The sequence below is a fragment of the Dermacentor andersoni genome, chromosome 3 (assembly GCF_023375885.2).
Source record: "Dermacentor andersoni chromosome 3, qqDerAnde1_hic_scaffold, whole genome shotgun sequence".
In the NCBI taxonomy this organism is placed as follows: Eukaryota; Metazoa; Arthropoda; class Arachnida; order Ixodida; family Ixodidae; genus Dermacentor; species Dermacentor andersoni.
The window spans coordinates 222,846,647-222,862,160 of NC_092816.1; the positions used below are offsets into that span (position 1 = coordinate 222,846,647).

Genomic DNA, 15,514 nt, shown 5'->3' on the forward strand with positions numbered 1-15,514 from the left:
TCACCTGATTAATAGTGTGAATATGGTCTGTTGTTGAGTATCCTTTATGGAATCCTGCCTGGTCCTTTGGTTGACGGAAGTCTAAGGTGTTCCTGATTCGATTTGCGATTACCTTAGTAAATACTTTGTAGGCAACGGACAGTAAACTGATCGGTCTATAATTTTTCAAGTCTTTGGCATCCCCTTTCTTATGGATTAGGATTATGTTAGCATTCTTCCAAGATTCCGGTACGCTCGAAGTCATGAGGCATTGCGTATACAGGGTGGCCAGTTTTTCTAGAACCATCTTCCCACCATCCTTCAACAAATCTGCTGTTACCTGATCCTCCCCAGCTGCCTTCCCTCTTTACATAGCTCCCAAGGCTTTCTTTACTTCTTTCGGCGTTACTTGTTGGATTTCCAATTCCTCTAGACTATTCTCTCTTCCATTATCGTCGTGGGTGCCACTGGTACTGTATAAATCTCTATAAAACTCCTCAGCCACTTGTACTATCTCATCCATATTAGTAATGATATTGCCGGCTTTGTCTCTTAACCCATACATCTGATTCCTGCCTATTCCTAGTTTCTTCTTCACTGCTTCTAGGCTTCCTCCATTCCTGAGAGCATGTTCAATTCTATCCATATTATACTTCCTTTTGTCAGCTGTCTTACACTTGTTGAATAACTTTGAAAGTTGTGCCACTTCTATTCTAGCTGTAGGGTTAGAGGCTTTCTTACATTGGCGTTCCTTGATCAGATCTTTCGTCTCCTGCGATAGCTTACTGGCATCCTGTCTAACGGAGTTACTACCGACTTCTATTGCAGACTCCTTAATGATGCCCATAAGATTGTCGTTCATTGCTTCAACACTAAGGTCCTCTTCCTGAGTTAAAGCCGTATACGTGTTCTGTAGCTTGATCCGGAGTTCTTCTATTTTCCCTCTTACCGTTAACTCATTGATCGACTTCTTACGTACCAGTTTCTTCCGTTCCCTCCTCAAGTCTAGGCTAATTCGAGTTCTTACCATTCTATGGTCACCGCAGCGCACTTTGCCGAGCACATCCACATCTTGTATGATGCCAGGGTTAGCGCAGAGTATAAAGTCTATTTCATTTTTAGTCTCGCCATTCGGGCTCCTCCACGTCCACTTTCGGCTATCCCGCTTGCGGAAGAAGGTATTCATTATCCGCATATTATTCTGTTCTGCAAAGTCTACCAATAACTCTCCCCTGCTATACAACTTTAGAAAAAAGGGGAGGCCCCGCCCAGATGACCGAAGCGCGACAGCCAATCGCCTCCGCGACTAAAATAGTCCAGCTTGAAAAATCGTGCTCCTGAAACGCGTAATTCTCGGTATAAATAAAGACTTTTGTATTTTGATGACTGCTTTAGTAGAGCTCTCATGTGCTACAGCACATGCCGGATAGCGGCAGAAAAATAACCCTGTGCCTTCTACAATGCTGCCCGTCGTCTGCTCTTTAGCTTCATTGCAAGTGACAAAAGTAGAAAGAGCAGCTCTGCAAGGCTTTTGCGCTTGTTCACATGTACACGGCGTATCTACTACCCGTTTTCCAAGCTTAAAATGAATCAGTTGTTATTGAAAAAGCACTTATATAAAACAATACATTTATGGCAACCATTACAAACCTGGGGCGAGAATACGGTCGAGGCAGCAAGGTAAAAAAATGCTTTAATCTTCGTTTTAAATAAATACTCTTGGTTTTAAATTGCATAAAATTTATATTTTTTGGTTATGTGTTTTCACAATTTCACAGCACGCATCCTACAGCTTGCGCGTGCAGTGAGCCCTGGTGGACAGCAATCAACCGACGGTGCTACACAACGCTCGAACACCGTCGCTATATAGACGCTCGGCTATCTCACTGCTGGCAATGACCGTTCACGCTAAGTTGACGGCGACAAATCTTTGCGTTGAATGCTTCTTCTGCAAATATTTTCTGTTGAGACACTCGTAGGTTTGTTTCATGTGCGCACACTTTTCCGATTTCTTCTTTGAATAGTTTTGCTCCATCACTTCGCACCGTCCGACGAAAAACGCAGCGACAGTACACGAGCACGCCCGCCGCTAACAGTAGGCACCAGTGTTTGGAAAACTTTTCTCGTCGTAAGTTCACTCGGGAGCGAAATAAAACAACATAGAACAAACACGCAGGATGTTTGTTCGTAGCGGTCGCCGTGGGATCCTGTTTTCAGGCAAAGCGTAGCGCAGCGATGCTCGCTGCAATGTTCCTTCGCCGGATCACGGCTCAGAATAAACACACGCGGCACAAATGCCGCATCGTAAGCTCGCAGTAATATTTCCGGCGTGATAGACCATCACAAACAGTTCTGGAATTAACTCTGACGAGGGGCTGAAGCACACAGGTGACGCGACCTCGCCCGCTTCGAAGCGCGGGCGGCCATCTTCTCCGTCGGCAGAGTGACCGGCCGTCCGGCTTATGACGTTAGTCCAGAGTGCGCGCCCATTGGTGGATGCTCGTGTGCCTCCGTCTCGGAGGAGTAAACGCCCCTTTTTTCTAAAGTTGTATCCGACTATAGTGCCTATGCCATATTTCCCCACTGCCTTGTCTCCAGCCTGCTTCTTCCCTAACTTGGCATTGAAGTCGCCCATCAGTACAGTGTATTTTGTTTTGACTTTACCCATCGCCGATTCGACGTCTTAATGGAAGCTTTCGACTTCTTGGTCATCATGACTGGATGTAGGGGCGTACACCTGCACGACCTTCAATTTGTACGTCTTATTAAGTTTCACAAGACCTGCCGCCCTCTTGTTAATGCTATGGAATTCCTGTATGTTACCAGCTATATTCTTATTAATCAGGAATCAGACTCCTAGTTCTCGTCTCTCCGCTAAGCCCCGATAGCACAGGACGTGCCCGCTTTTTAGCACTGTATATGCTTCATTTGTCCTCCTAACTTCACTGAGCCCTATTATGTCCCATTTGCTGCCCTCTATTTCCTCCAATAGCACTGCTACTCACCTCACTAAATGACGTTCTAGCGTTAAACGTTGCCAGGTTCAGATTCCAATGGCGGCCTGTCCGGAACCAGGGATTCTTAGCACCCTCTGCTGCGTCGCAGGTCTGACCGCCGCCGTGGTCAGCGCTTAGCAGCTGCTGGGGACTGAGGGCTGGGGTTTGATTGTTGTAGTCATATAGAAGGTTGTGGCCAAGTACTGCACCAGGGTGGCCAATCCTGCTCTGGTGAGGGAGTGCGTTACCGATTCTGGTCACCGGGATCAGGCCGCACCCCAGGCCTACTTATGCAATTTCTATCAACACGTGGATTGTTTTTTTTTAATCCGGTGGAAATTTCGCGGCACCGGGATTCGAACCACGGTCCTCTTGCACGCGAAGCGGATGCTCTACCTCTATGCCATCGCTGCACCTGCACCGCTGTCACCTTGCACCGCTGTCAACCAAATCCTAATTGATATCAGTGTTTGCGGTTTTTTAATTGCAGTGTAGATTCAGTTATGCAGCACTAAATTGACGCCCACCAAAAGACTAGGCGTCTCATGTTCTGCATTTCTGGGCATGCATAGCAAAAGACAAAAAATGGCTGAAAATTCAAATTAAAGCCTCCTTGGAGCAGCCTGTCCACCCACCAGCAGAGACGATGTCATAGTTTGTGCCTCCATGTCACACATCATATTTGCAGCGCACAAATAGCAAGCAGCAATGTACTGCCCATTGGCTCATGAAAGTCCACACAAAAAGGGGCAAACAACAAATGCCAAGCATTTTATTAAATGTGGATTGAAAGGAGCATATATTCTCTAGAATTTACCGGACAATGTGAAAAGAAAAGAACAGCGCATTAGTCTTATTTTTCAGTGGTGTACAATTTGCTTGCTAAACTCTGAAAGTGTATGAGGCACCCATCATATTTTGTAAAAAGCATGATCTTGCCAAATTTCGGCAAGCACAGCAGCACCCAGTGAAAACACTTCATCCGTGGCATATTCAGATCATGTCCCAATATCCATGCACCACTTCATAGATAAACAGCTATCCGCCAGACGTTCAATTTGAAATATCCTACCAAGGATATCCTAAGCATATTGCATCTGGACCTTTTAGGTGCACACATGACTACTAGTTGTCCTCCCAGAGGCTTTGTCTTTGTTTCCTTGTGATGAAACAACCTTTACTCATATGTTCAAATTATGATGAGAAGCTACCATGTCTGGAGCTCATGTGTACATTGTTCTTTGCATATTTCGTGATGCAATTTAGTTTCAAAACTTCAGTTAGTTCTGTGTGCCACTTGTACCTGGCAAAAGGCACAGTAAAATGAGGAGCACATTCTACTTGGGGGCATGCATGTGCACCCATATGTATGCACCATGTACTGTATCTGAACTTTCTGTGGGGGCATATTCCTGGCAGTGTGTTCAAAGAGGCTGGTTGGTTCATCTTTAGAATAAAAAAGAGAAACAGTGCGACACAGGACGAGCGAGCAAAGAGCAGAGGACAGAGCACTGATTAAACAACCAAACGCTTTATTTTAAATGCATATTTCTAGTCTTCACTATTCCATCCTACTGAGGAAAGCACCTCAGTGAAGCCCCGCCCCGGTGTTGTGTAGGGCGCCCAGCTGATGCCACTGAAGACGAACCCTGGGGAACCCTTCCACACACAGAGGAGACAGACGCAGCCTTTCGGGAACGGCTGAAGAACATGGGCAAAGGTTTGTTCTTCTGCATTCCCTCACCCCATGACACTAAGCGTGCTGCTGCTTGCTTTACTTCAAAAAAGAGCGCAGAGATGCTGCGGCACTGGGGGCCTTACAAACTTGCATGTGCAGACATTTGTCAGCCCTTTTTGTTTTATGCGCAGGGAGGTCTGCATGTCATAGCAACTAACAACATCGCTTTCTTGTGTGATTAAAACAAGGATTGTGTATAGCTGTATCTTGCTTTGTTTGTTTGTTTGTTTAAACACCTTCAGGGGCTGGAGGGCATTACCGACGAGAGTGGGGACATCCAGCAGGTACAGTTCAGGGTGTCTACCAACCGGGAAAACCGGGAGAACGGAATCCTCAGGGATTTTTAGTAGTCTGGAAAAACTCGGGGAAAAGTCAGGGAATTTGTGCCTCTATCAGGGAAAATTAGGTGTAATATTTTATCGAAAGGGTCAAAAGTCGCGGTAATGCTGGCTCGAGTAACAGACAGCAATCGTAACGAATCGTCTTTGACGCCCTGTCGTCGGCTGGAGGAGCTGCCAGTGTAGAGTCAACGACCGACTTTCCGGATTCCCGATAATTTGGACGGCTTCGCGGCACCACCACGTACCCCATAGAGTCAATGTATCAGAACGTCTGGAAAATCGGACGGCAAAGAGTCCTTGCGTTCGAAATTTCAGACGTTCTGATGGCCGCAGGTCCGAAACGGCATTAATCAAAGCCACCACCGCTGCCATTTGGATTACCTCGCCGCCTCAAACCGGCGCTATCGCACGCAGATCCGCTGGCAGCCGTAGCCACCACTGCGGCAACGCTAGGCCTAGCTGCTTCGACGTTCGCTATTAAGCTTCTTGCCGTTCGGTGCCATGTTTCTTCGTTTCTCCGCTGTCAGCAATAATTTTGGCTTCGAAGCTCGAAAAGCACGACGCATTCCATAATGCTGGTTCCTGAAAGTTAGTTTTGCCTCAACGCAGTTGTGTGACTCGGTGAAGCATTAGCAAAGTATTGCGGTAGGACAAGCGTAGGAAGGGGCAATTGTCACGGGACACGGTATGTATTCCTTAATTTTACACGCGTGCACCCGCCCTCTCCTGTCACAGTAGGAGCACCGCTATGTCAAATATGTGTACTGACAGGCATTCAGAGCTTTTTCAGACGTGCCTGTGTCAATTTGAGCCCTTAAGAGCAGACAAAGACATGCATTTATTTTTTCGGACTGCCTGATTTATCGGAAGTTTTCGCGGCCCCTAGGGGGTCCGAAAAATTGGACGTTGACTGTAAACTGACCAAGAGTATGCTTCAAATGGTCCGTAGTGCGAACGTGCGACAAAAGGAGCACGAGAACAGAAAGGACCGGCGCATTGAGCAATGAACGGGGAATGAAGTACGCGAGCGCTTCTTTGAAGGAGCCTGAGCTCAAAAAGCACTCTTGGATGACGCCAAGGTGCAGGTGCCCCTCATACAAACCAAAATAAACTCTTTAAGAGTGAAACAACACTGAGGCGCCGTGCGCCGGCTGAGAGTATGTCAGGGCAGTTGAGGTTGACTTACGAGCTGTTGAGAGAGACTCTCAATTGTGACAAAATTCGGGCCTCATACCACTGAGTTTGCTATCAGTTGGTATTGACAGGTGTACTTGTTTGTCTTTATCGGGCGACACGTTTCACCGCCTCACAAATGTTATCGCACAGCGCAGGACGCGCCTGCATGTATCGGAAGTTTCTGGAATGTTATCGATGCTTCCATCCGCTGTCTGTGACCGAACTTTGTGTAATCTGATCGCATATGTGCGCAACACGAATAGTGTAGAACTTTGTGGAAGACACGCGGGTCCCAGCGATTAGTCTGGAACATTCGACGATTGATGCATGTTTAAAAGCCGACGCGCTTGACCCGTTGATCAGATTTTCGATGATCGCCGACCGTGTTCGCCGCTATCGTTGTGTTATAAGTGTAGCCTGTTTTTGTGGGCACAGGTTCGCCCAATAAAAGTTAGTTTTGTCTTACTTTCGTTTGTTTGCAGAATCGGGTCGATGCTTTTTAAGAGGGGGATAGTGACATGCGTACTTGTCTTTATCGGGCGACGCGTTTCACCGCCTAACAAATGTTGTCGCACAGTGCAGGACGCGCCTGCATGTATAGGAAGTTTCTGGAATGTCAGTGATGGTTCCATCCCGATCCCGATGTGTAATCCGATTGCATGTGTGCACGACGCGAACAATGTGGAACTTTGTGGAAGGCACGCGGGTCCCTGCGATTAGTCTGGAACATTCGATGATTGATGTATAAAAGCCGACGCGCTTGACCCGTCGATCAGATTTTCGATCCCTGCCATCTGCTAGCCGCCTGGTTAGCTCAAATGGTAGAGCGGCTGCCCCGGAAAGGCGGTGGTTGCGGGTTCGAGTCCCTGACCAGGACGAATTTTTCTTAAACTTTGAGGCTTTTCTTTCGAGGAACCTGTTTGGGTTTCCTTTGTAGCAATTGCTACGAACAGGTGAATGTCTGATTTTCCCTTCTTTACCTACGCGTAACGCTTAATAAGCTCTGCCATGCCTGCACACTCAATTGAGCTGCTTGATCAAAGCATAATATATGTGGATGTACTCAGGCTAGAGATGCGCAGAAGTTGTGTTTACCTTGGTGGAAGTGACACTTCTCATGATTCAGTTCTTATGATATAACTAATAAAAAAATCGGAGCCCTCGGTTAACTTCCTTTCTTCTCGTTTACTTCGCCAGCACAGTCACAACGGCGGTTTCTTTCACGCTGTGAACGTGCCCGGCAGCATAGAGCTTTTCCCCTATACGACGAATGGCAGGGCGTATCCGACCGTCTAAAATTAAGATTGGTCTGAAACCACACAGTAAAATTTGCGCCATTTAAATCGTTTCAAAACAAGCATGAACAAGCGATCACGTTGGCAGATCCGCGTGGGCAGCGTGAGTAGCGTGGTCCGTCAGTGTCAGTTTTGACGGAAGGTGCCGCAAGTGGCGCTGATGATCGCTGCTCGGACGCGCCGCCTGGGCAGTGTCAGGAGCGTAGCCTGTTTTTGTAGGCACAGGTTCGCCCAATAAAAGTTAGTTTTGTCTTTCACAGTATTGCTACTGTGTTCTTCAATGTCACCACCACATGAAAGTATAAATAGCTCATATTCGAAAATATTTGCTTCTGTATGCATCTCCTTTTTATTTGTATTTGAAAATGTCTTACTCCATTTGCAATTTCTTTCGAAGACATTTTATTTGCTGCGCATTTTACTAACCCCTCCCTTCTATTCTTTTTTTCGAATAACGTAAACACTACTCCTTAGTATTCAAATTGGATTAAGTCGGTTCTTTTTAAAAAAAAAATTTCATAAGCTTACTAAAGAGTGACAGCATCGGGCGATATGGTTCCAGCCTGTCTTGACAAAAACTTAGTTCTGCATCACTCAGGGAATTTCGCAAAGGCACTCAGGAAAAACCTGGAAAACTTAGGAAATTTGGAAATGTTAACTTGGTAGACACCCTGGTGCTACAAACACAAATACGAATATCAGGACACGACATGCTCTTCAAGTAAATTTTTGAGGTCACTCTGATCTATAGTAGTAGTTTTATTTTAATGAATCATACAAAGCCAACAGATTTGCTGCAACTAAAAAAAAATTGAGCCCCTCGGTTCCCCTTCTTCTCATCATTATAATAAAGCCATATTCAGTACGAAAATGATTTATTTGCATCCTATATTCATTATAAACACACATGCTGATACCGGCAGGAAAAGAAATGGTGATAATATCTGTAAAAAGCAAACTCAAGCATGATGCCTTCTGCGTCCTAGCAAATTGTCTTTCTTTTATATCATGGTAGCGGCAAGCCATGCCGATGTGCAACGTGCAAGGAACGCTAAATTATAAATGCACTTTTCATCACTGTTACCACATAACGATGTAATTAATGCATTGACACAGGATCGGCTTGCTGGCTTGCCGGTTGCAGGCCAGCCAAGCTAAGCCAAGCCACTGGACAGAATGCATACGTGCATCTACAGAATGTGGCATTTCAGGTTGCTTTTGCTAACCGAATGAAATGTTCACTACCAGAATGCTTATCTGGAGCCATGCTCTTATGGCTTTGTTATAGGAGTAGAACACTGCACTGAAATAAAGCACCACCAACCACTATTTAAGCTTTACTTCGTTATCAAATAATTTGTTATATCCATGTTTATTATATGGAGGTCTGACTGCATTTTATTTGGTTGCAGCTACAGGTTTTGAATCATGCTGAACCGCCTATTTGAACTGAATAGTTAAAATTTTAGTGCATGTTATTTATTTGCATGGCTAATTAGTGCACTTAGACGTACTGTCCTCTGCCACAGTTTCAGCTACTTCAAACAAAGCAAATGGTACATATACCATATAGTTTTCCTCGTACACTCATTTTAACACCGATTCACTCTCCAAAGGTGGCATTGGGCTTGTTGACTGTTGGCTGTCTGTCCTGCCATTTCTGGGTTCTCTCTTTGTATGAGGACATAAACAGTAGACATCCGTTGTTAGACTTCTGTTAATTCGATTATCCCGGCCAGCGCCCATACCTTTCTGTGGGCTTTTGTTATTCCGATCCTAGAATTGGCCTTCGCCGGATTCGAACGTGGCCAGTCAGCAGGCGTGTGCCTGACGCCTGGCAGCTGCTTTGGGGGATGTGTTGAACTCACCTCGTAGAAAACGCCTGCATGCCTCAGGAAAATTTCCAAGCAATAACAGTAGCTCACAATAACTTATTAAGGTGTTTGCCTGATTATAATGCGCTCATTTTTTTCCCTAGGAAATTTGACTAATAACCGCGTTCGTGGCGTTTGTATGCTTCGCAGCATAGCGCGGGTGTATGCGGCGAAGCTGACTTTAAAACAAATCGGCCGCCACTGTGTTACACATAGTAGACCCTTGCCCATTTTTTGTTGTTAAAAAATCGGCTGTATATTATATGTAAAATTTGTTTAGCGGCTTTAATTATATCGCTATGTTAGTTTTCTACTTTGGACACATAGAAAGTGGGCGCACATTTGATTCGGGCAAGTACTGCCAAATTAGCGGCATGTTCTTACCTTTTTATGCATCTTGTTTAATTTGACCCACCAAATAATTCAATCGATTTCGTCAGTCCCGTCAGGGTCGAATTAACACAAGTCGACTGTATAAGCTTGCTGATGAAGTGTCTTGAATTTTTATTTGTTCCATCGTCGTCATCACAGTAGATTGCTACTGGTAGGTGTATGAACATGTAGAATATGCGAGTTGGATGTATGTTGAAGAAGATGGCGTTCTTGATAAGATGTTGGAGAAGACATAATAAGCGCAAAAATTTTGAAGATCGCGACCTATGCAGCAATTAATGTATAGCATTTACAGCAACGCAATGTTCCCATAACAAGATATGACCATAAGCATAAATAAAGAATGTTGTCTGTGAAAATTTTACATGCCTAGTTTGCTTATTACTTATGCTAATGTAGTCCTGTGTGACTTCTTGCTTTCCTTTCATTCTCTGTCGCAGCATCAAGACGCAAGTTTGCTCAATTGGCCCGACTGTTTCATCGGACAAAAAAATGCCACTTCCGCCAGATGTATCCTTGACTCGTGGCATCACTTTTCTTGCTTTGTTAAGCATCATGCTTTTGCTCATATATGATTTGCTAGCTGTTGGGGACAGCACAATTCCTTAGCATCAAGCTTCCAGGCTGGGCGATGCGGCCAACCCGTCACGTGATAACTTGCTGCTACACGAGGACCCTGGCTCATCAGAAGAGGATGCTGAAGCACGGCTTCATCAAGAGCAGAGACAGGCACAGGTCAGCTCACTGCAAGCTTGTACAAGTTCATAAGCTGAGAAAACATTTCAGTGGTTATTTCACTGCGATGTCATTGCATATTTTCACTCTGTAGCAGTAGATGAAGTTCATCTTTCATGACCTTGACTCTGAAGGGTGACCATATAATATGCAATTACTAGTTCCCTTTTGTCCCATGTGCACATCTCATGAACAGTTAGTTCACTGAGCCTACTCGGTGGTTCAAATGTCTACTTGGCAGAGCAAATCTTTTAGTCAGTCTTCCTCATGACTGAAATGAAGCGCCCGGTAATATTATTAATAAGAGTTAACTTGAAAAGTTTGGAGAGGTGATAATTAACCATTTTAAACTTTAATATTTAATGTTTCAGATATGTTCTGTGCATTCCATTGTAAGTTTTCAATTAATGCTGTTTTCTAATACATTTCTGTATGTGTGTGTATTTCTGTTATGCATTTGTTTGTGACTATCATGATTTTTGCTAGGGCAAATTGCCGGGCAAGTTGGTTTGGATTCATAATAGACACGGGGCAGTGCAATACGACAGCTACAAAGAATAAGAGAGACACATACACAGCGCTAACTTTCAACTAAACATTTTATTTGATTGCACGTGTTATTTATACAATTACTGCAGATTGGGAATAAAACCAAGGAGACAAACATAAAGATATAGCACAGAAACCACACATGTCAACACTGTAATCACATCGCAACTGGTCATTTCAAGGCAATGATTCTAGAAACCATTTTTATTTCTCTGATAAGGCCAAAGATAGAAAGCTCACACATTTTTCTTTCACTTTGTCGATTTCATATGCTTCAGTTATCTCTCATGTCATTTTGCCCTGGGCCCTACTTAGAATGGTCGTGTTCTGGTAGACTGGGGTGCAGCTGCAATCCCAGCACTGGATTCCTAGATGGCCTGACACCACCTTTTTGACGTTGTACTGGTGTTCTTTAAGTCTCTGGTTAAGGCGCCAGCCTGTTTGATCTGTGCACATGCTCTATACATGACAAATGTATAGAATGCACGATGCCTTGAATGCATTCCATGGGTTTTCCACGGTTCTATATGGCACGCAACTGGGCCTCTCTCTCCTGTCCATGTTCACCCTTCTGCAAAGCGCTTGCAACCATTCAGGAGTGGAAAAAAAGCTGCATCCATATGACTTCCTTGATATCTTTCGCAAATTATGCGAAGTGATGTGCATGTATGGAACTACGGCCACCTTGTTTGCTTTAGTACTGTTGGTCGGCTCACTGAAGTTTTCCCTACACTTCCTACTCACATTTTCAGCTTCGGGTTTAACAGGCTCAGAGGATAGCCCAAGTCATTTAGACATTTAGCCTGGGCCCACAGGCTTGTTTCAAGCTTATGCTGACAAGACTTCATCAATGAATCTTACAAAGAAGAACTTATTGTGGTGCGTTTTACCAGCTTTGAGTTGGCAGAGGTAAACAGAAGTAAAGGCTCCCTGCCTCTAGGTTCGTTGCTCAATACATTGCGCTGCCCCGTGTCTATTATGACTATCGTGACATACTGCTTTCTTTGCTCTCCCCTTATATAATACACCTTACTAGGCCTTTATTGGTTGAGTAAATGGTAATTGTGAAGAGATCTGATTACAGCTTCTTCATTATGTGGCGTAAAACCTAGCTGTTACTTTGTGTCAGGCACTCTGGAGTGCAAAACAGGACAGAATTTTAAAAAAGGTGCTTCCACCTTAAGGCACCTGTTTTTCATGTCCATTTTATGCTCTGCAGTTCAGTGCAGATAACATGAGTCGACTGGCCCTATTTATTGCCACATTATATGCATGTTCATGGTTGGGAGCAGGGCTCCTCGCAGATGCCAAAACACCTTTTAGTTGTTTCTCCATTTTCAAAAGTCTTTTAGCTGTCTTCTCAACCCCCTTTCCCACATTCTTTTTCTCCTCTTTGAACCTTCTTTTATTTGGTCAATGCCTGCTGATGTACATTGAAGATGCAGCAAAAAATGTGCTGAAACATACTTTGATCCCCTATAAGAATGCAAAGATTTTAAGAATTTTGCTGAAAACCTTCTCTCATAAACAAATTTTGTGCCAACATCTTTGACGCCTTAGAAGATCTCATAATGCAGGTCTTTGTAAATGTTTATTGAATTATGTGCACTTAAAGCTTACCATTGTTTGCATGTGCATAATTTTGCATAAGTTTACGATTTTCTAAATGTGCATATTACTCTCAAGAGGAGCAGCAAATAAAATTAGTTTTTCCTAATCGCAAGAAAAAGAGAGAGAAAAGAAGCATATCAAAAAGTGATGCACAAGCACATACAGTACTCCCTGCACATTAAAAGGTGGTCTCACGGTCTACTCGTCCGACAAAAACACAGTGGACGCTAGCTCTCTATAATGAAGATGCTCGAAACAAGAGGTTCATTATCCTAGATTATTTCATATCCAAAGCTATCTTGAAGCCTCATTTTGGCTACAAGGGATGTCATATTGTGGCCTGTGGATAAGCTTTGACCATCTATGTTTATTAAAATGCATCTAAATCAAAGCACACAAGCAAATGCAGACAATCTGGAGTGACTGAGATTACTTGTACAAGTCCGTATGTGAGCAAGCCAAGAGCTGAATGTTTTCACACTGTCCACCTGACTTCGCATTCTGGTGCTGAACACAAGGTCATGGGTTGAATTCCTTGTCGCATTCCAATTAAGTTGAATACAAAAAAGAAAAAAAAAGGAATGCTTGTGTAACTGCACTTTGTATGCATATGTTAAAGATACCAGGTGGTCAAAATTAATCGGAAGTTCCCCACTACTGCACGTCTCGCAGTCCCTACTTTTCGTTTATTTATTTATTTATTTATCCAGAAAACTGCATATGCCCAAAGGACATTATTGTAGTGGGGGTACATTTCACCCAGTACAAGTACGCTGTCAAAAGAAGAGGAGAAAACATAAAACCAAAATGAGATAAATTAGAACTGCATAAAGGTACACCAGACAGATGTGTCATATGCGAGTAAAAAAAAATTGGAAGTGCAAGGCATGTCGCTGCTGATAATACTTCCCGTGCTGTGAATATGAATCATTGTTGTGTCGGCAGCGGCAGGCAAGCGGGGGCCCCCGACCAGCGAACGCGCGGCGCGCGCCGACGCAGAGAGGGAGACGCGGAGCTAACTGCTCCTGCTGAAAACCGGACTAGGACTGAGCCGGCTCGCGGCTATTTATTACTAAAAAGGACTTCACACGCCAGATGACACCTCCTGATTGGTCCCAGCTCGTCACATGACAGAAGGGGGGTGCGCCATCTAGCTAAACTACTACGAAACATAAATGTATGATAACACAGAGATCTGGCAGGGTGCGACACTATACTACAATCATGAATAGTTAATGCAGCGTTTAAGTAGCATGGGGAAAAAGGTATTCATTGTGGTTACCACGATGTCAGGCATGTTGTTCCACTGAGTTACTGTGCGAAGGAAGTGCTTGTCAATGGAAATGCGTGTTGTTGTGCACGGGAAATGCTTGGGAAATTAGGCCCCATTGATCAGTGTTTGTTCAATGTCACCCCATTTCACCACAGTTCTTTAATGTTTGCAGGCCTTTGCTTTGTGTGCATTTGCGATTCCTACTGACCTCTGTCGCCGTTGCAGCCAACCAAGGGCTGTCCTCCACTGGGAGGTGACAGCCGGTGATTGCCGCTGCCCTACGAAAGTTCAGCTGTGATGCCCCCCTCCCCTCCAGGAGAGTGGCTGTAACCCTGCTCCGCATCTCCTTCAGCATCGCTTGCACCAGCATCTCCCGTCTGAAGCAGCAGCTCTGCGCATTCCACTACACAAGTTGATGCCACGAGAGGATGTGACATTGGGCTCGCATTTGTAACAAGGTTAACATTAGGGTGAGCCGGTTAAGTTAACCCCTTTCATGCCACAGACGAACTGGGCTCGTCCAAGCATTTCTGGTAAAAATGGCGAAGGACGAGCTCGGCTTATCGAGGGTACTTTTCATTTTCTACCAATGCCACAAACTTATGTCTCGACGTTTTGTCGTGCTTCTGGTTGATGGCACCACGCAATTCATGGGGCAGACCATGCAAGAGCAAAGTTATCCTGGCGGAGTGACAAGTTGTTAACTGGGGTCGTCAAAAACTTATTTGGCCATTTTTGGTCCATATTTCAGATAATATTTGTATATTTTGTATTGTATGTTTCTTGCCCTCCCTGCAATAATCCCTTCTTGGGATTTTCAGTATGTTCAAAATAAATAAATTAAATAAATATCACGGCACAGAAGGGTTTAGGGGTAAACAGACGGATGAAGAAAATGCACTTCTGGTGTCCCCTTTGTTCATCCTCATCCATTGTGCTACCTTTAACTTACACTAGCATTTGTATGCTGTGCAAAGACAGAACAACATTGTACTGCAAAATTTAGCCAGCACAATTCAGGGCATGACACAAGTGCAGCACACAGGGTCGAAGTGTGGTAAGAAAATTGATTTTTATTTATTTACAGGATACTGCCGGCGTTAGTCTTACGCCTTGGGCAGGAGTGGACAGTGCGATATACAGATGAACAAAAAAAATGAACAGCAAAAACATTACAAGAATTCAATACATTGCAATAGACATATTCCGTGATCTGCACGAGCCGTACAGAGAATTCAAACGAAAAAGCTTTACAAAATTTCAATATATTTTAGAATAGAGATATTCGCTGAACCGCACGAGCTGTACAGGGCATATTGATAACGCAATATTGATAAGAAGGAGTCCCATTCATACTGGTATGCTGAAAGACATTGCACATGCTCAGTTGGTTGAGCAGCAAAAATCTACAAATAATAATGACAAGCAAGCGAAAAAAGCACTTCGGTGTAACGTAAATAAAAAAAAGAAAGAATAAATTTATACATGCATATACATATGCATACACATAACATCTTGTCTAAATGCTATTCAGCATGTTGCAGAATGACTAGA

At 44.2% G+C, this 15,514-nt stretch overlaps 1 protein-coding gene across 3 annotated transcripts in view; it reads left to right on the top strand.

Annotated features, from left to right (window-relative positions):
- The window catches only part of LOC126536818 (CUE domain-containing protein 1), a 106,654-nt gene extending 91,835 nt beyond the window's left edge, over positions 1–14,819 (top strand). For 2 of the 3 annotated variants that reach the window (XM_050183823.3, XM_055073049.2), the window contains 4 exons: positions 4,594–4,695; positions 10,233–10,302; positions 10,416–10,527; positions 14,186–14,819. In XM_050183823.3, coding sequence (XP_050039780.1) covers positions 4,594–4,695; positions 10,233–10,302; positions 10,416–10,527; positions 14,186–14,227 — 326 coding nt within the window. In that variant the 3' untranslated portion in view covers positions 14,228–14,819. The remainder of the gene's footprint in view (positions 1–4,593; positions 4,696–10,232; positions 10,303–10,415; positions 10,528–14,185) is intronic. The other variant, XM_050183829.3, reaches the window with a different exon arrangement.
- Positions 14,820–15,514: the final 695 nt, after the last annotated feature.